The 26,080-nt window shown below is 41.1% G+C and overlaps 2 protein-coding genes and 1 long non-coding RNA gene across 3 annotated transcripts; 2 read left to right on the forward strand and 1 right to left on the reverse strand.

The window, feature by feature from the left end:
- Positions 1-1,516: 1,516 nt before the first annotated feature.
- Positions 1,517-3,536, forward strand: gja9a (gap junction protein alpha 9a; the record flags this gene model as incomplete). The annotated part of the gene is made up of 2 exons (XM_080768193.1): positions 1,517-1,566; positions 2,042-3,536. 2 exons carry the CDS (start codon positions 1,517-1,519, stop codon positions 3,534-3,536), a joined length of 1,545 nt encoding a protein of 514 aa, XP_080624319.1.
- An 893-nt stretch (positions 3,537-4,429) lies between these two features.
- LOC308318139 lies at positions 4,430-6,851 on the reverse strand. Its single transcript, XR_013964330.1, has 5 exons — positions 6,674-6,851; positions 6,145-6,217; positions 5,853-5,901; positions 5,489-5,618; positions 4,430-4,744 (listed from the first exon to the last, which is right to left on the reverse strand). It is a non-coding gene; the product is annotated as an uncharacterized lncRNA (long non-coding RNA).
- A 496-nt stretch (positions 6,852-7,347) lies between these two features.
- Positions 7,348-20,901, forward strand: rragca (Ras-related GTP binding Ca). Its single transcript, XM_080768579.1, has 7 exons — positions 7,348-7,704; positions 9,652-9,855; positions 10,831-11,030; positions 13,758-13,872; positions 14,541-14,683; positions 16,017-16,165; positions 18,258-20,901. The coding sequence occupies exons 1-7, from the start codon at positions 7,522-7,524 to the stop codon at positions 18,410-18,412; spliced, it is 1,149 nt and encodes a 382-aa protein (XP_080624705.1). The 5' UTR covers positions 7,348-7,521; the 3' UTR covers positions 18,413-20,901.
- Positions 20,902-26,080: the final 5,179 nt, after the last annotated feature.

The raw sequence follows: 26,080 nt of genomic DNA on the forward strand, positions 1-26,080 counted from the left end.
CCCAACACAAACAGAATCGAATGGGGGATAGTTATTTGTATCCCGGGCATAGAGTTGCATTATTCATCCATCGTCCATCAATCTTCAACAGCTTATCTTGAGTCGGGTCACGGGGCAACAGTTTCAGCAGAGACCTCCAAATCCCTTTCCAAAGCAACATTATCCAATTCCTCCTGAGTCCTGGGGAACCCTTTCCAAATGTACAGGAGCGATCGGCTGATTACCAATCCCAAAAGTTCTCCACAGGAAACAATTGTTGTTTTTAGTAACAGTTGAAAAACCTGATAAGGAGACTTGTGACCCAGAGACTAAAATGGCAGTGCAGCTTGAACCCTATAAACCCCCAGCCCCCCCCCCCCCCCCCCTCTGCCAACCAATATTACACTTTGCTGTGATTCGTCACGCTCTATATCTCTAATGTAATATATAATCTAGGCTATTCATAGACTGCTAGCATTATACTCATGTGTATAATGCACGTGTCGCAGTGTCCCTCTCCAGGCGCTGTTAAAAATAGTAGCCCGCCGCTCCTAATTGAGGTGGGGATTGGGAAATGCAGAAGATGAATTTCAGATATGTGCAAATGTACTTGGCACATGATACACCAACAACTAAAGGGACACAATAATACATTTTCCTCTTGCTCCCAGACAATAGAAGGGTTGCCAACTTCTAGCTCTGGCTGTCTGACATAAATACACAGGCTTTATTTAATCAACTATCACCAGGCTTTAATACCATGACATGTACTGAAGATATGGTGGCATCTGTATTCTGATTCTGTAGATGCCAACAAGCAGTTCGCAAGCAAACTGGCAAGCAACAGGGATTTATCTCTTGTAAATGGGATAAAATGTTGTCTACAGTGGAGCAGCAGAGTATGAAATCGGGCATGACTCATTGATTGCCACACAAGAGTAGAAAACTATTGATCACAAAAGGCCTGTGGGATGAGTGGCTATCATGGCATCAGTGATGGGGAGATTCTAAGAATACGAGATTCGAATCATGGTATCCGTTTTCAATCCCCCACATCTGTATACATTAAAAGAGGTAACTCACTATCAGCAACTTTGCATCTTTATCTTGTAGGTTAGACAAAGTAAAAAAAGAATGCACACACTCTGGTGGCCCACTGGATTAGTGCAATGCAATTCAGTGTAGTTATGTCAAGGCTAGCATTTCGTCTGATATTCCTGTTAGTTGGAAAATCCTACACTATAAGCATACAGGACTTTGACTGTGCCGACGTGTGCCGTGCATGCTAGAGGTGGAAATCCACATTAAAACCTAATTACCATGAGGCCATGATTTAAATGTATTGATGGAGCTGCGGGTATTGACTTTCTCTTGTCAGTGTAGTGTTGGCACTCTTCCCTCTACTGCTCAGTTGTCCCCATTCTGTTTCTGGCAACAGTGGAGAGAGGCGGGTCATTGAGGTTCAGGTGATGTGCAGGGACAAAAGTTGGAGGGCGGCAACGATTTTGGAACATTTTGGTGATCACGTCACGGCTGTATGACCAAAGGGGATTTGAATCACCGGCAGTCCATCCACGCTGCTGCAAGGTAAATGACTACTTAATTGATTGATATGTCATTATTTATAATGTTGCCTGCCAGGGCAATGGTTTTATTAGGGCAAAGCAGCGGCAGTGATGAGGTGTTCATGGGGAACCACTGGTCATCACTGGATTTAAACTATGGCTGTGACCTTTGCTTTCATACTTTAATTACAAACATCATGCTCAGGACGCAGAGAACATTTACATTAAGTGTCCTATAACTAATGTTTTATTGTTCCTAATGAGAGGTAAGTTGGATAAATTCCATATTTACACAAAAGCTTCATATTTATGGATTTTACATTTTGTGTTGTTTATTACTTAACTTACCAGCTACTGTTACTTTGTACTTCCTTTTTTCAACATACAAAATATGCTTGCATGTTTTAGCCATGTGCTTGAGACAACTCAGGATTATGGAAACAATCTGTTTCTTAATATCACATTAATAACTTAATCTTTCTTTTCCTTTCTTCCAGCCACAACAATGGCCGCGTGAAGATGGGTGACTGGAACTTCCTCGGGGGGATATTAGAGGAGGTGCACATCCACTCCACCATGGTGGGTAAAATATGGTTAACAATACTCTTCATCTTCCGCATGCTGGTCCTGGGGGTGGCCGCAGAGGACGTGTGGAATGATGAGCAGGACGACTTCATCTGTAACACAGAGCAGCCTGGGTGCCGCAATGTGTGCTATGACCTGGCTTTCCCCATCTCGCTCATCCGGTACTGGGTGCTGCAGGTCATCTTTGTGTCCTCTCCCTCACTGGTTTATATGGGCCATGCACTGTACCGGCTCCGGGCCATGGAGAAGGCGCGGCAGAAGAAGAAGGTACTACTGCGGCGAGAGCTGGAGCTGGTGCACGTTGAGCTGGCTGAGGCGAGGAGGAGGATTGAGCGGGAAATTAAGCAGGTTGACCAGGCTAAACTGAACAAAGCTCCCCTAAGGGGCTCCCTGCTGAGGACCTATGTGGCTCACATCATCACACGCTCTGCCGTGGAAGTGGCATTTATGACGGGCCAGTACTTCCTCTATGGCTTCCAACTCTACCCGCTCTTCAAGTGTGAGCGGGAGCCCTGTCCCAATGCGGTGGACTGCTACATCTCCAGGCCCACGGAAAAAAGTGTTTTCATGGTGTTCATGCAGTGCATCGCTGGAGTTTCCCTCTTCCTAAACATCTTGGAGATCATACACCTGGGCTACAAGAAGATTAAAAAGGGCATCATGGACTACTACCCCCACCTAAAAGAGGAAAGAGATGAGCTTGACGACTACTATGCCAACAAGTCCAAAAAAGAATCTGTGGTGCAACTGGGCATCGGTGCATCCCGGAAGGCAACGATTGCCTCCGCACCCAGTGGCTACAACCTCTTGATGGAGAGGGCGCATGAAGTGAATGTGTACCCAAATCTTATCAATCCTCAACAGGTCTTAGATGATGCTATGGATGCAGCTCACAGTCCCATGGAGCGCAACTGCAACTCCAACAACACTAGTAGTAGTGAGCCCCGCTCACCTCCTTGTGACTCAAAGAGCCCTCCCAAGCAGTTGGAGGCAGAAGACTTCGTACACCTTGCCCTGCGCAGCGAGGAGGGTAACAAGGTGGATGACAGAGGGAGCCTAGACTCACCAAAACCGCCAAAAGATGCATCTTATGCCTCTTGTCCTACACTGCCGGTATGTGCGGTGAGGAGACCATGGAGGGGACACGGCTCTTCCAACTGCTCCACAGTATTGGAGGGCAAGAGCTCTGACACAGATTCGTATGGGTGCATAAAAGCCAGTGGATACCCTGCTGGTCGCACCCAGTCCAAATCAGCTGCCAAACATCCAAGTGAGCCCTCCTCCCCAGAGCCACGGGATAATTCTAGCTCAGAATCAAGGCATAGCCCAAGACCACCCTCTTCCAACTGCGAAACATCCATGGCAAGTATCCCAAGCAGCAGGCGACCCACAGATTTGCAAATTTGAATACTGATGGCAGATCTTTTGATTTATAGGATTACATTGTTGCTTCATAGAAACATGACTGGTTGTTTACTAGATTACAATTTTCACTTTTCAGTTCAACAGCACTTAAGTTGGAAGCTTCACTTCCCCTTATTAGTGACAGGTCATGGGTTCAGACATTGAGTACAGTACACTCATGACATCATATATAAAACAAATTAAAGCATAGCAGTTTACTGGATGTTTTAATTGCATATAGCAATGCAAACCTGTACAGTGTACATACAGTATAAATGAGGGACAATGGTGAACTATGTATATTTTGTATACTTTTAAACTTTTATTTTGTAATAAACTTTTATATTGTGACTGACAAGTCATTACCTTTCTTTTGTATGTTAACTACAATGAAGTTGTTTCCCTGTCTTGTTTGTTTTTAATCACCCATTTCCAACTTTATTTTTGGTCTTCACTAATGCTCATACAATGGTAGTTTATGTACCGGCTCTCTCTCTCAGAGCAGGGCTATGGACAGTTCAGTAACAAGCAAGACTTAAAAAACAAAGGCTTCGATTTCAATGAGTTAGGTTTAGAATAGCTTTGAATTCCCATCTATTGGTAGGCAATGACAATGAAGTCCACAGTCAAACAATGACAAGTTATGAAAAAGTTTGTTTAAAATAATTTTTCGTTCATGCAAAGTGTAGTCTGACAGCAATAATATCTATAAATGTGATGAGTGTCTACAGTACTGGCTGCTATTAGAGCTCTAGAAAGCCATTGGAAATTAACAGTTCTCTCAACATAACAAGAATGTTTGCCCAATTACGATTCAAGCTTTCTAAAAAGAAAATAAAATAAAAATAGTCAAGAAGGGATTATAGTACAAGTTATACTCAAAGAATGACCAAAACAACATTTTTACCCATTTATTGTCTTGGCAATATCAGACATGAATGTTTTGATTCAGCCCCATATACTATGTCTTAACCATAGTATCTGTCTTCAACAGCGTTCGTCATGCAAAGAAAAGCCTCAAAACACAACTTTTTTTTTTCTTTTTATAAATTATATACAAAATAAGTTAAATCCTAAGAAGAGGTATATAAAAAAAACAGCACTCAGCATGAAACTAAACTGAGGAACATGAACAAAAACTACGACAAAGCGAAGACAGTCTGCGGTCATTCTGCGGCTCCATCCTCTGATTTTGGTTCGTAGCGCTGAAGCTAGGGAAACGGGAATAAAGGAAAATGTTAGGACCTGGTATTGAGATGTCACTTGAACTTGAAATTATGTACAACTTTTAGTCGACTAAATCAACTGTAGATTTATTAGACTAAAGTGTTATGATATTTAGTAGACTAAAACTAGACTAACACTAAAACATTCCAGGTGATGAAAATGTGACTGAAACTAAATGAAAACTATTGAATTTGCTGCCAAAAACAACACTGCTGTGGTGAGAGTACTGCTCTGGTTTTGGTGAATATTAAGTAGTTCCGGTCATTTGTGGGGGGCACTGGGACACATTCAAAGTAAATTAATCCACAAAACTAGCATCAATTGTATTGTTGACCAATTTCTAAAATATTAGCGCAACTTTCGTTCAACTTTGACCACTCTATCACATGGAACTATTGGGCGTAGTGATATGGACACAACATAGTTCCGTGTGATAGCGGGGTAAAAAAATGAACGAAAGTTGCACTATATGGTAGAAATAGGTCAACAATACAAATGACGCTAGTTTTGTGAATTCATTTACTTTTAATGCATGGCCCCCTGTGCACCCAACAAAATGATTTGGTAATATGGTTTTGGTAATATTTTACCAAAACCAGAGAACTCCTGAACGTTGCTGAAAATGACCACTTTTGCTCAGCTACTACCCTGTGTAAATAAAGGGGGGGAAAAAAGAAAGTTCCTTTCCATCCGACAGCAATGATATCTTTGAAATAAAAAAGGCATACCCTTGTCTTGAGCTCTTGGTTTTCCTCAACCAGAAGTGCACACCTCTGCCTCAACTCGTTTACTTCCAGCTGAAGAGCTTCAGTGTCTTCACAATCCTGACCGGCTACACCGAGGCGCTGCTTCAGAAATCTGGGGGAGCTGGTTAAAGAATCTACAAAGTGCAATAACCATTCCCATCACAAACACAAACTGAATATGAATGTCAATGACAGGCCTTAGCTAGAATACAACTTTTACAATATGAATGTACAATGACAGGCCTTAGCTAGAATACAATACAACTTTTACAAGACCTCCCAAGGCACTTTCTGCTGTAACAGGCATTGGGTGGGAGGTGGCTGTGGCAAGATTTAGAAAGGATACTCCATTGCATTGTTTGGCTTCTCATTCTGTTCATACAGTGCCACCATCACTGAAGGAGCAGGAAAAAAGGGGGGGGGGGGGGGGGGAGAGAGACAACATTTAGTTAGGTTTACATCGGTATTGTAATAGTCTTCTACAGACTACAAGAAAATGCAGAATGAGTAGCCTGACTTTTACCTGTAGACTACACTATACCTAGTGCAAGTTCAGGCTACTCATTCAGCAGAATGCAATTCATAGAACATGCCAAAATGGTAAGATACTCTTCTTCAAACTAACTGGACTTCCATACCACTAGTAAGAGTATCCATAACGCCTGCTTTCTCCAAATATCTCCGGAACTGTTCCCTTTTAGAGTCTGAAGCCTGTGGGAAGAAAACAAAACTAGTGATTCAAACCACCAACTGTAACAAAGTTAGCCCTGGTCCAGAGACTGTAAGCACTGGACCAGGGCTATAACAAAGTTTACTACTTAACAGAAACACTCTAGTGACAGTATAAATACACTTTACAATGTGTCGAATCTTGTGTGCTGTGTGGTAGTTTCAATTTTAGAGAACCAATGGATCAAATGTATTTAAAACATAAGCAAACAACTAAATAAGAACATTTTACGAAGTTCATAGTTTGTTGTAATTATTTGTTGTTTTCAGTGCTAAGAAAAAGCTATGGCTATAGACATTAAAGCCACGAGGCTGCAGGTGATTCAGGTGACAGGTTGCAATTAGGAAACGTTAGCATTAGCTCGCATGTGAGATTAACATGTGATTTGAGTTGAGGTTAAAATAGTTACGTTATCAACAAAACAGAAAAGTACTTACTCTATAATGTGCCATAATGATGTCGAGTTTATGTCTTTACCAGCAGCAATATAGTTACAGTTCAAAACCAACTCCTTAGCAACACTCAACAGCTGCGTCCAAATGTATAAATTGAAACAAAGTGTCGCCAGATGGATGTAGTTGTAGTTTATTTATCGTCTCTCTTCCTCCTTCTCCCTCCCAGCTGCGTCAAGTCTTCAATAACAAGCTACCACGACACCGGGAATAGACAGCCTCTGTTTTCAAAACAAAGGCTCCGAAAAAAACTGTCGCTTTATTATTGCATTATGTAAGGAAAGTCTAAGCTTTTATTTTGAAAGCGAAATCGATCAATTTCCAGTGGAGCTGTTTCTTATTGTGAAACAACACATAGCTGGCATGGCGCAACCCCTCTTTTCGCCCTAGTCTCAAATAAGTTTGTAAAACTTGGAACAAGATAATTAATTTGACTGTAAATCACTGTGTTTGTTATTTAGGCGACTCCCCCTCTCCCTCCTACGAGCAAAACAAGCAAAACTAGTCTGAGTAGTACTAGTCAGGTGACAGCGAAAAGCCCAAGTAGAGTGGCAGCCAAACCGTCCAATCATTATACGCGGTGTAATCAGCATGTCCAATCAATCCCAGAGGGTGGGATCACTAGCTTTTTTTTCCACACAGGGAAGGAAGCCCAGCAGAGGAAACGTGTGACCACTACGCTGTGTTTCTGCGACTAGCATAGAATAACTGATAAACTGGATTCTTTGTTGAATTCTTGGTGCCAAACTGTGTTTTTTGGCATAAAGGCACAGCCGTGTGAGACAACGAGTGAGGGGGGGACAGGGGAAAGAAGCGGCCGTCGTTAGGTCAAAATGTCGATTCAATACGAGGTGGAACCGCTGGCTGACAGCTATGGGGTTGCGGACTCGTTCCCCAAAGATTTTGGCTATGGAGAAGAAGAGGCCGACATAGAAGACAGCCCGTCTCCCTCTGACAGCAAGCCGAGGATTCTTTTGATGGGTTTGCGAAGAAGTGGCAAATCGTCCATACAGAAGGTGGGGACAAATGTTAGGGGGACCACCAGCTGTAGGCTACATTCTGGGCGAGAGACAGTAGCTGCGCCTTCCTCTCGTCAGGTTCATGCAAGTGATGTTAGCTAGCTTGGCTAGCTGCTACTTTGTAATTTTATCTATATAAGTTAGTCGTTAGAACAGGAAACGTGGGCATGTATGTTGTTAACTTGGCCTGTGACGGCAAACAATATTACACTTTACGTGCGTGGTTGCCGGGTAGTTATCTTGCAACTTTAGCTCGTATGTTTTGATAATCATGAATGATTAACTTGGTGACAGATGCTCCCAGTCAGTGCATCCTAGTGATTTCCTAGGTGGGTATATGTCACCTGGGCTGTGTGGAGAATAACTTGCCTGCTATTTCTTAAAAACAATGAAGGCTTGCTCAAATTATTGCTCTCTCATGACAAGCCGACACGCCTTCTCATTCTGCAAATCATAATATGTTGGATGTACGCCATGGTCACTATAAACTACTACAGTTGCTGTTGTTTGGACGCTATTTACACAGCGCCATGTCATTATTTCGGTTACCTTTACTACTCATACAATTTTAGCCTGATCCTCAAAACTGATATTTATAACCCCGGGTTGGCCAATTTTAGACTGGCACTGGAGTTGAATAATTGATCATGAGCAGCAGTTGTGTTATTATGGGAGATATTTTATTATTCATGTTAGACTGTACAGAGGACAGTGTTTCACCTTGAGATACAAGAAGGAATGGTAAGGTGTAAACTGACAACAAAGGCATGTCAAATATTGTCTAGTTACTAGACACTCACTAGAAACAAATGTGTAAATCCTTTGGTCCTTTACCCCAATTCTCCTGTAAGCTTCAAGAATGCACTGCCAAACAGCAAAACATGTGATTTGGCTTTTTGCTGTATCAGTCGATGGTGATCCCAACTATAAATGGAAGTGTCTGCCTTGCTGCTTCAAACAACAATCTAGAACAATCTAGAACTCTGGTTTTATCAAATTTTGGTCAGAAAATGTACAATATGATATCGTGCATTACACCACAATGCTTGAAAGTACATAGTTATAGGAGTTTGACATACTTACGATATAAAGTGAAGTTAGATATACTTATACAATAGAGAGTGATATGTACTATGTAGTCGATTCAACATACAGTACTGTGCGTGTCTTGCTCATTCCTAGCCCCGTTTGGAACCTCACTGCTCTTTTCCGAATAGAGGTTCCGAATAGAGGTATCCCTGCATCAGTAGAAAGGAGTTGAGCCATCCAAAAACAGTGTCGAAAACCCTTTTCGCAGTATCCATTTGCCTACCGGCTGTCAGCATTGAGCAATCTTTTTTAGAGGGGTTTATATGTGACCCTACCAATGACATCCTATACGGCAAAAATATCCTTTCCTTTTGCTACTTAAACTTAACGTTTAAGTAGCATGATGTGACATGTCAAACTAGGGGGTTTTCATGAAAACTCCCTAGTTTAAACACTTTAAACAAAAGAAGCCTGTTGATTGCCGGACTACGGATAAACTTAGGAGTTAGGACATGCACGTAACATTCTTAGACAGGGGTCAAACTGCTGCTTAAATCAGGCTTAAATTGCTTATTTAGTCAGCCAGTCAACCCCGTCCGCATGCGCAACATGGTTGAAATAGTTTTACTTTTTGGAAAAGGGTTTTCGCCCACTCCACTGTTTTTCGACGGCTCAACCCCCTTAATGACGATGCAGGCCAGGGATACCTCTATACGGAACCTCTTCTCGGAGCTAAGAGTGTAGAGTGAGGTTCCACACGTGGCTAGCTCATTCCGTAAGTTCTGTATGTGAGGTCTTTAATCTGTGTCAGTATGCACTATGCAGTAGCACTGCCACTGTCAAGCTGTACATTTTGTCCATACAGTTGCTATTTTTCCATGCCACATTTTGACATGTGCCATATTCTTTTTGTAGGTGGTGTTCCACAAAATGTCTCCGAATGAGACCTTGTTCCTGGAGAGCACGAACAAGATCTACAAGGACGACATCTCCAGCAGCTCGTTTGTCAACTTCCAAATCTGGGACTTCCCTGGCCAGGTGGACTTCTTTGATCCCACGTTCGACTATGAGATGATCTTCAGAGGGACAGGGGCCTTGATATTTGTCATTGATGCTCAGGTGAAGAAAGAACCCAATTGAGTGATTGAGCCTATGGAAACTCACTCACAAGCCAGTGCACTGCTCCTCGTGTGGACCTCACACCTAGATTTCAGTTCAAACCACCTATCTTTGTGGCGTCACCGTGTGTCATGTTTTCCAATTTCCATGTCATAATATAACCATATTGATATATCCGACTTGTTCTCTCCAGCACACTAAATGCTGAAAGTGGCTAAATTGTTCATGCTAAGAATCACTCTTACATTAGGGATTAGGTGGTATTCACTATGGTAAATCTATATAGTGGTCCTTTTTGGCCTCAACTAACCGAATAGTGTTGAAGAAGAGCTAAAGTTAACTGGACTGACCTTATACCACCTATTTTCTACAGAGACCACATGCATTACATAAAATGCTGATGTGATTGGAAGGCTTATTAGTAATCAGAATGACTGTGTCAATTTCTTGCAGTCATTGGTCACGGGGTGTTTTTCTGTTTTTGTTTCAGCCTCTGCATTTATTTTTTTGCTGTGACATTGTGGGTGATAGTGGAGTAATTGATTTCCTCATAACTGGTTTGACATAACTACGGATGTTGCAGATATTGTGCACACAATCCTCATGAGAAATAGTCTGGATTTGTCTGTTCACGATGGCATGGTTTTTAGTGTGGTGGAGTAATTCTGTCTAGAATGTTGGCTGTTTTCAAATATGTGTTAAGGAGTTGTTCTCCAACCTCCTTAAGCACCATATCACAGATTGTGCATGACCGCAGTAGTTTGTAACAGTTTGAATGCAGTATACATATATAAAACAACCTGATTGTAAATGTGCTACCATTATAGACACTACTACAGCATAAGGTTGTAGAATGATGTGTAGATGAAGTGACCTTTTTTTATATATTTTTTATTTAAAAAAATAAAGAAAAAGATATGAAAGTCATGATGAAAACTTGTGTTTATGATATCTATATGCCATTTCCTCTCCCAGGATGACTATGTGGAGGCATTGGGCAGGCTCCACCTCACTGTGTCACGGGCCTACAGGGTGAACCCAGACATCAACTTTGAGGTATTCATTCACAAAGTGGATGGCCTCTCAGATGACCACAAGATAGAGACACAGAGAGACATCCACCAGAGAGCCAACGACGATCTGGCAGATGCTACCTTAGAGAAACTACACCTCAGGTACATAGAAATAGACCTGTCACAATTATTACACACTTGCCTATTCATAATTATTTGAGATAATCTCAATTATCACTTCTTCATTTAGTCATGTCCACTCCACCCACCAGAAAAAGTTCCACACATGCATGTTGCCATTGTCATGCTGTACATGGGTAGAATATGGTGACTGATATGCATACCACCTTTAGACAAAGCTGCTTGGACTTCTTTACCTTTTTGCTTGTTTACGTCCCAGTCACTGATCATTACATTCCTATGCAAAATATAAGTAAATGTAAACATCCTCAGGCTCTGACTACTAACCTTAAACTTAGTGGCTTCCGCAGACTGTAAATATCATTTTTATTATGTAAGTACTGTGCTGAATGAAAGTGGAACGTAACACAAAGCAGGAGACGGATGATTTTACGATATTGATGCTGCAAAGTCGACTTCCCCATCTCCTGTAAAAAAGGTCACTATACCTGTGGTGTTGCACGTCTAGCCAGTTGACCACGGACGGCACACAATCTATTTCACTTTATTGGCAACCATTTTTCCAAAGCATACTGTCATTTGTTTTGATTTAATTACATTTTGTTGCTTTGCTATTCAAACACAAATTCAAACTATATACTGTGGGGAAATAAATACCCTATGGACATGATGTGAAACACAATCATTCACCAATCATCCTCATCATGCATGTCCGAAGATGCAAGACAATGTGCCCAATAACGTCTCAGATTTAGACGTTTTGCAGGAGAATTACACAGTACATAGGGTATTTTCTTCCTCACACTACTGTATATCACTTCTCCTCAGAACAATGGGATTCAAGTTCACTATCGGCACTATTTCCTATTCATGGAATTTTTTTCTTTTGTATGTATGGTAGGCCAAAGCTGTGAAGAAGCAGTATGGAATGCATTGATACTGGCATGGTCCTTTAATAATTTGTACTGTCAATGTGTGTGAGTCTGTGAGACATGTTGCATTGCTCTGCAACACCACATGGTTGGAATACTCTTAAGGAATTGCTGTGAGATTCCTCATTGTGCTCCTAATGAAGAATCCCCATGCCATGTGCTCCAGATACCAGGCGTTTTGTGATCGGTCTTTGTTGTTCAGGCATTCATTAATTTTGCCACCTATTGCGCTGTAGGCAAAATATTGTTTATTTTATTTTTGTCCTGGCGTTGTCACGGTGTGGGCATCTTATAGAGCAGGGTTTCTCAAAGTGGGTGCCGTGGCGCAAGTCCAAACGTGCCGCAGAATACTTTGATAATATTTGGAATTTATCTAAATCACTTCAGTTTAACCACTTAGACCCTTTATATTTAGTAAAACGGACCTGATTTGCACTGTAGCCTACTTGGGCCGCTATCCCCCTGTGTCACAGTAATTATTTCTATTGAAAATCCCATAGGGTCGTCTTAGATTGCTTCATATAAATACTGTGTTCCTAAAATAAACAAAATAGCCCCACTATTTCACTTGGATACGAATGGTGAAAAAGTACTAATTCGTGAAAATTAAAATTCTCCAAACACAGATGTTGGGTTGAAAATTATTGAAAAAAACACGCATTCTGCGTGTTGATATTAATCTTAATGTCATGCTTGGTGGCTGTCTTTGTTCGGGATGCTCTCGTAATGCTATGCTGAATGCTGATATTGATCATAGCATTAGCAGAGTTTACAGAGCGCCACACTGTTGGGTCTCTGTCTAAAATACACCCACATTTGATCGTGGATGAGGTTTCTTTTTAGCTGCAGCTTGTTCACCGGGGAATGCATTCTTGGACCAGGCGCGGCCATCTTACTTCAGTGTGATGCACGCTATGGAGCAGGGTCTTTGAGAAGGGTCCCGTTGGTTGGGCAGACTGCCTTTCCAAGGCAATAGTATGCATGATTGTTTTCCACGATGAGGAGTTTTTTAATACAATTGCTATCATATGTATTGTGATGCCCCCAGACTACCTAAAAGTCCTAAACTGTACACAGTTCTTGTTCTCTGTTGGTGGTTTACTGTAGAGGATTAGAGAGTTGTGCTGGCATCCCCCAGTGTTATGTTTTATGCAAGGTTGGATTGCTGTTTTTTCTGGCCAGACAGCCAGATCAATCCCAGATTTATAGTGGTGCTAGGAGAGAGATACTTGTTCCTATGATGCTCTTGTATGCTTTCTTTGCTGCAAAGTTGTGTCCCTACCATCTGTGCTCTGGAAGTCCATTTTGCCAAAGTTGCTGTCTCCCCTTGTGTTTCATCTCTTTCATACAATGTGTCTGCCCAAAGTCAAAACAATATAGCCATATCACATATGGAATTTTGCTTCACACTTTTGACAAAAAGAGCAACCCAAAACAAAACCTGACACTTCTCGTAACATGATTCCCCTATATTGTGCATGTCATAGGCAAAACTTGTCAGAAGTGATCAAACACAAGTCAGAAATTGTGAAAATAGGCCGGCACAAGCTCGTAGATTGGCTATCTTCACTATTCGTCATAGGGTAAAGTACACAGCACAGGGCTTATGTTGTTAAAGCCTTGTCCAAGCGAAATACCAATGTGCTGAAATGCTGACTGGAGAACCTCTGGACTGGAAGTTGCTGCCAGTCATGTGATGTCCGGGTTTATCGGTTTCTTTTAAATCCAAATATTTGAGGAACTGCAAAGGGTCTTATGACTGGATTTCCACTATCAGGTGATTTAATGTCCGTTTCTTCTTTCTGCTCCCATTCAGCTTCTACTTAACAAGTATCTATGACCACTCCATCTTTGAGGCCTTCAGCAAAGTAGTCCAGAAACTCATCCCTCAGCTTCCCACACTGGAGAACCTCCTAAACATCTTCATCTCTGTGAGTAGGCCCTTAAGAGTCAAATTAACCTTCTTCATTATTCTAATGCCATTGAGTTGAATAACCTTTTCCTTTCTTTTACTTCTGTTGTGGTCTATCATTAATCGTTAATCTTGAACAGCTTCCCTTAATATAACTCTGAAGAGTGTACCCTTAAGGGTCCATGTGGTCCCTCTTAAATGAACACAAAGTAATTTACTGTGATAGTAGTTGTTTATCAATCATTTAATAATGGATGAGCTTTTGTAAATAATATGGTAATTTTGATTAATCTGTGCAGAATTTACACGCATATGCACAGACGAAACAATTCATTTTTAAAACCTCCACTGTTGATGATCAAGCAGATCCTGGCAAAACAGTACTTAGAAATAAGTCCGTCTTGGCTTTATGTTTTCTGGTGGGTGAAAAACTCCATACCGGTGCTAGTCACTGACGTGTAACGCTAAGCTGAAATACTTCCTTGCCCACATTTTCTGGTGTCTATTGTGTTACCCTACCTTCTCCAAGCAACTAATCTGAAAATTCTTTGCAGATGCTTATCAGGCTTATTGTGTCCAAATATATTATATCATACATACTCTTTTAAAACCAAATCTCTCTTTCCTTGTCTCACCTCTCCTCTTTCTGTATCATATCTGTCTTCTCTTTTAATCTCTCTGTTATAGAATTCGGGGATAGAGAAAGCCTTTCTGTTTGATGTAGTCAGTAAGATATACATTGCAACAGACAGCTCTCCTGTAGACATGCAGTCCTATGAACTCTGCTGCGACATGATCGACGTTGTCATCGACGTGTCCTGCATCTATGGGTGAGTCTGCTCCTCTGAACATCTACATTGTTATAATTTCATTAGATGGCATTTTCATATGGGGACCAATATGACCAAAGCAGCCACTGATGGATTTGCCTCATGAGAAAACACATTTCATTGAAACATCTTAAAGTATTAATATATATCACAATTCAAATGTCTTTGAATATGTCACGTGCACATTCTCTCACTCTATGAGTTAATACTTGCTGCAGGTGTTTACGTAAGTGATATCCCCTGACTATGCAATCAATGCAATTATTTTGCCTAATGTACTGTACCTCTCAGCTGAGCACACATGCGTGTGTGCTCACAGACCGACAGACACACATACACACAGAGTACAGCAGGTGGGGACGCGTCTGACAAACAGAATTTTGGTGGTTAGAGGTTGGAAATGTCGAATTAAGAAATTACAGTAAATCAAAATGGTGCTTCTTCCCAGATAGCGTTTTGATTTGGATTTTCTCAAGATACTGAGTTCAGGCTCAGCTCCAGGATGAAATGACTGTAAATGGCGAGGGGCACACATCATTTTATATATTGTAAAACATTATATACATGAAACTTAAACTTAAGGGGCAGAATTTGCAACTGAGGTTGCCAGGCCCCCTCTGGCATCCCTGTGGCGCCAACAAATATTTGGTCATAATGGCTGGCTGTGCATCCTGACTTTACATTCTAAAGAGCTTTATCGATTTGCATCTGGATGTAATGATAGTTGACTTGTCTGCCAGTCCTTTATAATATTAATAATTCATGTTAATCCCAGAATCCGTTTTTAAAATTTTTAAGCAAATAGATTTCCCTGGAATACATTAGAACAGGGGTTTTCAACCGGTGGTCTGTGGTCCGCGGAGGTATTGCAGGTGGTCCCTGGCCATGCATTTAAAAAAAAAGAGAACTTTTAATAACTTACAGGAGTTCTTACTGTATGGTGTGTGTGTGTGTGATATGAAATGTGATCTTACCATAATCACAGTAATCCTTAATCATATTCAAACAAAATCACTATTTTATTAGATATTATATTGATATTATAGCTATTTTCTCCAGCTCCCTGTGGTGCATGAACCCCCCACCACTATTGTGTGGGGTGGGTCTATGATGGACCCGCCACGCACAATAGTGGTGGTCCCCAGGTTGCTCTTAGTCAGGATGGTGGTCCCTGGGTCAATAGTGGTGGTCCCCAGGTTGCTCTTAGTCAGGATGGTGGTCCCTGGGTCAAAATCAGTTGAAAACCCCTGCATTAGAAAGTGTTACTGAGTAATGAAGCTTGTTTCAGCCGAACCTGAACAAAATGAACATTATATGGTGTCTGTTGTCTCAGTCTGAAGGAGGATGGCAGTGGCAGTGCCTATGACAAGGAGTCCATGGCCATCATCAAGCTCAACAACACCACTGTGCTGTACCTGAAAGAGGTCACCAAGTTCTTGGCCCTCGTTTGCATCCTCCGAGAAGAAAGCTTTGAGCGCAAAGGTGAGTTTTCTTTTCTTCGTCTTCTTCTTCTATTCTAATTATTATACATTACCTTTTAGGGCTAGAACAAGGGGCGGAGCTTTCCTTTACAGAATATGGGTGCGAGTTAAACTGAAATCATATACTCAACCATGATATGATTGCGTACAGTTGTACATATAACTTATAATGACTGTGATCTTACCATTAAATAAAAACCACTTGGGACTTAATGTAAAAGACTCTATAAAGAGAAGAACAATCTGAGAAAGATTGTTGAGTGGGCCTGTGAGTTTTAAGTAGGTTTTAAACACCTGAAGTGTTCAGTCTCATTACTGCCTATCAAATAAGTACTGTATTCACATTTAAAGGGGCTATGACACGGCCCGAATATATCATATATGATACTGTACTTCACCAGTGGTGTCATACTCGTAGAACGCAGTACCACATTGTGGTATTTGATGTGCACGCGCAGGGACGCGTCGTGCCGAATCAAATGGCTACTACTTCTCCTAACAACAGGACAGCTTTAACTGTTTACCTGAACACACGTAGCCTATACGGTAAGCATGCACACTTACAGCAGTAGTCTAGAGAGCTCCAGTAGGCTACTGCTCCTGTGTGGTGTTCTGCACACAAGAAGAATGCCTTCTCCATCAATGAACAGATTCATTCGTCCAAAGCAAACTTTTTAGTTTCGCTAGTGTGTGCAGTAAAGATGTTTGTCTGACTATTTTAAGTCTACTTTTGTGTTTGTGTCTAAAACTCTCATACACTATTTAACAATAGGCTTAGGCTATATCTGCTGTTCTGTGTGCATACCGTGATGCGCACATGCACACGCGTGCGTGCACATGACATCATTAAAACGCTGTGGTACCAGTAAAAAAAACCATCATGACACCACTGTACATCACGTGGTCTCAGTGATAACAGTCTGAAAACTCTCGTATTCGCTACTCATTAGCAATGTAAGGCATCAGACAGGCAGATCGGGCATCAGATTTTCACATCATAGTGGCTAAATATGACTGGTCATGTGTGCTTTGTTCTCATTGTATTGTATCTTATTACCAAACATAATAATGCAAATGGCCATGCTGTGATGTACCCATTGTCCCCGAGTCTGGCCATTCACAAACCAATTCCACTTTGTTTTAGTTTTACAATTGTCTTGACTCTTGAAATTCAGTACGTGTTAAAACTAAATTTGGGACTATATGTGCCAAATCACTTTGAGGTTAGGGGCACTAAATGCCATTGTTGCCACGAAACGGATGACGTCGTATCACCTTCATATACGGTGCAGAGAATAGAAGGGATCGTTCATTTAGTACGACATTAGTGCAGCGTTAATACATCAATTAGAAGTATAAGAAGTATAAGAAAGGAGGTATCTAAAGGTAGACCTTAGACTCAAACGTGACCAGCTCCGGTCCCTCCTCAGCTCCTAAGAAGAATTACAGATCCTTAAGCCATAAGGCTTCCCCAAATAGGAGTCTCCATGGATTTCTCTGACGGTTCCCCACAAGTATAGGAGAATGTCAGTTATACCATTATTTTATCAATGTGTTCACTGCAATCTCATGACAATGACAGAGACACGGGATGTGTATACTTTAGGCAGACGTGCATAACTATTTTCTACAATGGCCAAGAATCTATTTTTGTTGCAATCAAACTCATGCTCATGTGTTTATTCATGATAATTAGTTGACAATGAATTGGTTGACTGCCAACAACCATATTTTTTATTAACTCTTTGTGATCCACACATTTTGTTTTAAAATACAAAATAAATATCCTTTTTTGTCAGGGCTGGTATGGTAGACTTTAATGATTTAAAAGTAAAAGAAAGGGATAAAGTTACTGAAGTTAACAATCAAACAATAGCAATGCAAGTGAGAATTGTTTTGTCTTTATCACTCTGGTATTTTAATACAGAGGCTGGTGGTCAAAGGTTTGAGAACCACTGTACCTGTCATATTCCAACACATCACATTTGCATATTCTATTGCCTCTTCATAATTTAGTTTAGTACGAATATATTTTCATCATATTGTATCTATTTGTCTTCCTTGCCTGCATCCGTGACCCCACCCTGCCTCAGGCTTGATAGACTACAACTTCCACTGTTTCCGGAAGGCCATACACGAAGTGTTCGAAGTGGGCGTTACCACGCAGCGCCTGTTGGGCCTACAGCCACCTGGCACGCCCTGCACCAAGGCTGTGGCACTGAACGGCACACCGCGCAACACTGTCTAGACACACTGGGGAGAAGAAAGGGAGAGAGAGAGAGAGAGACTGAGAGTGGTTTGAGGAAAAGAAAGATGGAAGACAGGGGCTAGGGAGCCTGCGGTTGAGAGACTAATGGATTGGGGCTCAGCAGCGCACCAATCACATTCCCTCGCTCCCAGCACCTTAAAAAAAATCACTGAGAGATGACTAGAGCTGAAAGTAGGAGCAGTACTGGAGCACATGAGGCGGCAGTCCTCTCGAGCTAGGATGGAAGGGAAACTCAAAGCGCTTGTTTTGGGGCGAATGCAAGGCGTCGAGGCACACTGTTCACGGCAAAGACAAAGTGAAAGTGTACCTTGACCCAGATGCACCACAAAGATGGCAAAAGGTGTTCAGGACCTTTTCCTTGCTTTCCTATTGGCGTCCAGTGGAAGTGTGACGATGGCTATGTCCTTTAACTGCTGGTCCTAATTTGTGAATTACAGTATGAATGAAAATGGGGGGGAAAAAAAGAGAATCTTTATTGTAAACCCTGTACTTTGGACAAGCTACCTGTTTGGGGGCTCAATATAGTCATGTAACCACCCCCACGCTGTGCAAAGATGGTGGATGAGAAATGCTAGTCCAAGCCCCCACAGTTCAGAGATGGCCTTATGTAGATAAAGCTTGATTGATGCGCAAGCTTTTTCTCACTACTACTCACCTCACCTGAATGCTGCCCAAAACTCACCTCTAAAAGGGAAACACATGTTCCTAAAATGGAGTAAAGAGGGAATTACAGTGTCCACCGGTTATTCTTGATGTGTGTGTGTGTGTGTTTGTGTGTGTGCGCTCGCTCGCTCGTGCATTCGCGACTGCGTGTGTGTCTGTGCGCGACTGCGTGTGTGTCTGTGCGCGACTGCGTGTGTGTCTGTGCGCGACTGCGTGTGTGCACAACTGTAAAGGGAAGGAAAGGTTTTCATAATGAGCTCCATACAGAAGTGGTAACCATTACAGAGGTCTCACTTCATGCATTTATGCTATATTAGTACTGCAGTGATTATTTCCTCAATGTTATACACTCAAAACAATTAAACAAACTAATGTCAAACCATTCCTTTTACTTTCCAGTGGCAGAAAAGAGAGCAAAAGTGTTGGCAATAGTTGAGTGGACAGTAACAAAAAACCAATTAATTTATCTGTATCCACCGGCAAAGGATGTGTGTTGAAACTTTGTATGATGCAAATAAATATAAAAAATGGTTTTAGGTAATGAACAAAGAAAAAATACATTAAAGGTCTCCACACACCGGGCGCAAATTCGGATTTTTAAGCTGCGTTTCTCCATCGGTTTTCCGAGAAACGCACCCGGTGTGCAACCAGCTTTAGAATCTTAAAGGAGACATTTATAATTGTGTAAAAAGGAAAAAATAAAATTTGAGAGATGAGTAAAGGCTTATTTCCTGCCAGCTTACAATAGTGTCATAGTCATGACTCATGAGAGAAATGGGTTCACTCCATTTTGCTGGACTGAAAACTGATGCACCGTCTGAGACGGTGCTGCATGCCGAAAATAGCCGATCTACAAGTTCACAGCGAGCCACGATGTGACACATTTTGGGAGCGTGACACTGTTGTTTGATCGTGTATAAAGGGAGCATTAGAAATTGGGATATTACAAGGGCCTACATTCCTACTTGGCTAAGCACCATTGAAGAGGGATGATGACACACAGCAGTGTCCAGTGAATTGACAGCACACAGCAGTGTCCAGTGAATTGACAGCACACAGCAGTGTCCAGTGAATTGACAGCACACAGCAGTGTCCAGTGCCCATTCCAAGCATGCACACGTCATCCAGTTGTATTGCTCTCAAATACAACTTTGTTCAATGTATTATTTAAGAGACGGCACAAAACTAAGGGATAAAAACGATTGATGGTGTATGAAAAAATCCCTTAAAATACAATTATACATGCTTGCATGGTCCCAAATTCAACTGCATGTAGCAACAAAAGATACGAATAAAATATATGTATTTGTAAACGGTTTACAGGCCAGCATCTATCTGATTGGCTCTCCAACACGAGTCCAAGACTACAAGAGGTCTATTGTAGATCAGCTATTTTCATTTTTTCACAAGATTTTGAAAGAGTTTGTGGTTAACTCTTGAAGGTGTTCAAATGGACCTGTAATGGCTCTTGAGTTAATTTTACACTTTGGGTTGTAACTTGAAGAAAGCAGGAGTGGACTTAGGACAAACATCTAAAGGAAGTAAAGCTAGACCAAATTTAATTCTGATTGCCATTACAATAATACAAACATATTATTCCTATGCCTGTAGTTTAGGTCTTATTTGATTTGGATCAGGATCAGGATGCATATCTGCAGACTCAGGCTGGTTTCTTCTGAGACTTACTGTCGGTAACATGGGACAATGTAACACTTGCACATCAAAACCATGGTGGGTGGTTGGTTGGTTGATTGATGTATTAAGACGCTATACTGTGTGAAATAAAGGAACATTTTAATTTTGAATGGTTAATGATTGCAGTGACAGCATGCCAGGTCTGTCTGACTGTCAGCATTCTTGATTGGCTCAAGATTTAAGAGACCCAAAAATTCCGTTCATTGATTGACGAACACAGAGTAGCTGTTTGAAACTTGCCAAACTGTTTTGTTTTCAAATGAATGTACTTCAGAATTTAAGGGCTAAAGGTAATTGAGTGCTTGGTTATACATTTGCATGCATGCCATTCATTTTGTTGTACACACTGCATGAAGTTATTGAGAAATGAGACACGTTTCAAAATATTAGCGGCACCTTGGACATTCTTTCACTTACACTCTTACAGTATCTGCTGCAAGCCTTAAAAATAAACACTAGATGGTGCCATAGGACTATAACAATGTTTTCTTCATAATGGGCCAAAATGGGGTATACATCTTTGCCTCTATGTTTTAATTCTTGTTAAATTCACGGTAACCATGTGCTACTTGATGAACCTTTTTGTAAAGCATTTTACAGCCTGTTAAAGTTGGCCTATAAATGCCAGCAGTTAGCTGCCTTGCCCAGGACCAGGAGTATGTACATTATCTTTGATTAGACCCACATACTCAGCATAACAATGGATTTCTCAGTAGTGACAAAACAGGGTTTCGCTTATCTATCTGCAAAAAAAGTAAATGATAACTGCCTGTGGTTGCGCATTAATATATGGAACACCATCTTGGTTTCATGTTTAGCCGTTACTAATTTGCCATAAAACACTATTTTCAACAATGGTACAATATGAAACCACACACACTCTTAATTGCCAATTGTCTAGTTTTTGTCTAGAGTTTATTGTGATTCATGTGTCATTATAATGAGCGAGCAGGGAGGGGAAACATTCAGGAGAGCGCAAGGGAAAAAAATAACTCGCCGGTTTAGTGCACAGAAAAGAAAAAAAAAGCCTACTGAATAGCTTCGGCATGCAAGTTATTCACCAGTTAAGTTAAATAAGCCTCACAGCTACTGTCACGACCCATTATGTGGGGTGTAGGCAAGACGGCTAAACACCACTTCCACACAATTTAGATGCAATAAAATACTGACAGCTTTTTTATCCACTTCATTAAGCCCCTAATTTCTTATAAAAATCTCCTGCATTAATCCTGGCGAAGGCTTCCCTGCGGTTCTTTAAGCTCTCTTCCAACCTTAGCCGCCTTGCTTTGATGCTTACTCAAATAGGCGCTAATTTGAGATAAATTATGCATCCGCATGTACCCATGCCAAGGAATATAAAGTGTGACACTCTGAAAGATGGTGAATTAAAGCAAAGTGTGATGTCTCTCGACAGAATATAATGGCAAGATAGGTTAGCCCTGTCAACCTGGCGGTGTGCTGATCTGGAAGTCACTTCATACTCTGTGGAAGGAAGGGATGGGCCGTGGTCATTTTGGGAGGGTTTTCTGAAGGTCATTTGGGTCCAGTGTAAAGTTTTGTCTGCGAGACTTCATATCAAAAGCTGTGTTTGGTACAACAACCCATGGTGAATTTGCGTATACCTTGAAGCAACCACTTTAACTCAGAAACTGTTCTCGACCTTAGTATCTGTTGTCCCATTTCCCAGTGGCAGTGTGCCAACCACATCAGTAATAGTTATGTGAATGTAGGATCTACGTACTGTACTAGGGCTGGTTGATATGGACAAAAACAAAATATCAGGATAGTTTTGACCAAATACTGTACCTCAATATCAATATTGTGACTAACACATTTCTTAAAAACCTTTCACAGATTTTCAAAAATAGCCGATGTACAAGATCAAAAGTGGGAAAAGATGACGCTTATCACAATATTATATCCAATAATACTAGACTATATCTAGTCTCATTACTCTCGTATGATATTGATATGTTATCGATATATTGCCCATGCAGCTCCACACCCTACCACTGCACAAAGTAGGAAGCTCGTATCCAGCTTGAAAATATGAAGTGAAAATCTGTTTTTTATTTTTGTTTCGGAGAGTGGGAGGTCAGAAGGCAGAAAGGCAGGCGGGGGCAATCGTGTGCTACTGACACTCATCAAACACAGCAGAATCCTGAGCAATTTAACTCATAAAAGTTAAGAGTTACATACAGAGTTACATACACTTGGGTCGTCCGTCATCTTTTCAGTTATACACTTATGCGTTGTTAATTTTCTAGAAAGAAAAATACATTTGAAAAGGGAGATCAAAGTAATCGTATTCAACATTCAACATTCAATATGATATAGTATACTACATACTATAATATACCTGGTCCATTGGATAGCTTGTCAGCCATGCAGTGTCTATATTCTGTCTCTAGATGGAGATGTTGTCTGCTTCTTAACCGTCGCCTCTCACTGCCCCCCTGACTCCTCTGCTCGAAAATCTGATACACATTAATGAACAACAGACAAACACACGCGCATGGCATGCAAGCACCTACACACACACACACACACACACACACACACACACACACACACACACTTATCTATCTATAAATGCATGGTAAATGGTGCATTTATATAGCGCCTTTATCCAAGGTGCTTTACATAGATTGTGCATTACATTCACCCATTCATACACCGATGGTGGCAGAAACCATTCAAGGCACCAACCTGCACATCGGGAGCAATTAGGGGTTCAGTGTCTTGCTCAAGGACACTTCGACACCAACTCTGGGGGAGCCCGGGTTCGAACTGGCAACCATCCAGCCACTCTACCCCTGAACCACCATCGCCCCCATCTATCCCTATCTATCTCACATGCATGCTGTACATAGCACACAGTCACACACTGATCCCCACACAGATACTCTCTCTTGTATGCACGCATGCTCGCAGCCTTGTGCACGCACACACGCACGCACGCACGCACAGGCTTGTAGAACGACAGAGACATGGATAGTTGGAGCGAAGTTGAGAGAGAGAAGTGAGATCCTGCATGATGTACAACTGTAATTTGGCACTGTAGCAGCTGCTGAAATTGCCTTGCTTTATCAAAAGCGACGCGACTTCACCCCCGTCCCTAATAAAGAAACTCGGCCAATAATGAAATAAAGCTAGCAGAACATACTTCTGCTTGTGATGTCAGCCTCCATTTCTGCAGTTTCTATGACACGGGCCCACCCTTCATCCTGCTTGTCTGAGATAGCGTTACAGTAATGATATTGTCATTACGTTCTCAATAAAACTCGCCGGCGTATAATCTCTCATCTTTACATTTTATTAGGCGTGCTTATGAGAGACGGTGCCGCTAAAGCAAAGACGTCTCAAGATAGGTGACAGATGTAGAAAGGAGCTTAATTTGTTCTTTTTTATCAAGAAAGAGCTCAAGAGTGTATCATATAAGACAAATTAGTGTTGGAATTGGTGGTCTGTAGCCTACCCTACTAATCTGTAATGGGGTAGTAGCAAGTAACAAGAGGTATACATGTTAATACTCTCAGCAGTGTTAGGGCCTTTGCACACCATGGACCGTCATATATACATTTTACAAAATTGTGAAATACTCACTGGTGAATATTTCACATGGAAACTATTCATAGTTGATGCCTCATTCATACAGGTTGATGCCTTCATTTAAACTTTTTATGCACAAAGTGTTGCACAAAAATAGCGAAAATAGCCACTCTACAAGCTCACAATGGCTCGCATTGCAACGCATTGTAAGCTTGTTGATCGGTTATTATCACTATTTTTGTTGTTGTTGAAAGTCAATGTGAAAGTGGTAAAGTGTGTCTGAGAGTTTTATAAATAAATATGTAAATAAATAGTTTGACTTAATTTTGAATATTTCCAAAATGATTACGTCAAAACCCATGTAAAAATGTTCCTGTGTGTGTGGGGAGGAAGGAGAGAATGTTTAGGCATGTCACAAAGATGCAAAACGATATTATACTATATCTTATTGACTTTTATACCACTTAAATGGTATAATAGATTGGTTTCTCCAGATTGGGTAAATTTCCAATCCCCGATCGAGTCATTTGTAGTGACAATCGGCCGATTACCGATCGGTGACCGATCAATCGGAGGACCTCTACAAGTACTTATAGTAGCAACAACATTGCCAGTGATTGGAAGGCCTAAAAGTTGATATTTTAATACAATTAAATAGTTGAAATAGGGGAATATTGTAGTTGACGAGACTTGAAAACCCTTCAAAAGTAGAAACATGCCTTGTGAATTATGCTAAATCAAGCTCTTACTCTAGCTATATGTTATGTCTAACATTGGACATTTATTTAATAGAATAGAAGACTGCCCTACACTAGCCCCTATAACTAAATTGTTTATTTCATTGAATAGAAGACTGCCCTACACTACCCCCTATAACTAAATTGTTTATTTCATTGAATAGAAGACTGCCCTACACTAGCCCCTATAACTAAATTGTTTATTTCATTGAATAGAAGACTGCCCTACACTAGCCCCTATAACTAAATTGTTTATTTCATTGAATAGAAGACTGCCCTACACTAGCCCCTATAACTAAATTGTATATTTCATTGAATAGAAGACTGCCCTACACTACCCCCTATAACTAAATTGTTTATTTCATTGCAGGAGGCCTGCATACTGTAACTTGATTGATTGATTGAATCCTAGAAAAAAAGCACAGGAATTTACAACTGATTGACTGCATCAGAAGCATTGAATATATCAAAGCAAATAAACACTTGGTCAGTGTTTGCAAAGACTGGAGCATAATGTACTTCTATTTACAGTAACTTAAAGTTATGGTGGGACCTGAAAGGAAATTACCGGTACATAAAATGCCATTTTTCAATTATAGAAAGTACAATCAAAACAACTGTTTCAAACTGTATTGCACCATGGCTAGCCCTGACCTGTACACGATAACATCATCAGTGCCAATTTATCTACTTATACTACTGTAAATTACAACCATACCTCAACCCTTCAACTCCCATGCTTTCCTTTCCTTTTACTAAAGATAAACCAGCATATTCCGACCTATATGTTCTTAACTTCTCTACCCTATATTCATTCTGCATCAATGAGAGGAGCTGAAGGAGAGGGAAAGAAAAGTAAAGAGTTCCCTGTACTTCCTGGGTCAGGCAGCCGAGCGTGGAGTGGAGGGGACAGTGGGCTAGCAGCTAGCTAATGGGGACCAGCAGGGGGACAGGGGACGCAGGGGACAATGCTGAGCGGCGACAGATGCCATATGCCATT

Source organism: Protomyctophum bolini (assembly GCF_963924005.1).
Source record: "Protomyctophum bolini genome assembly, chromosome: 7".
Lineage (NCBI taxonomy): Eukaryota > Metazoa > Chordata > Actinopteri > Myctophiformes > Myctophidae > Protomyctophum > Protomyctophum bolini.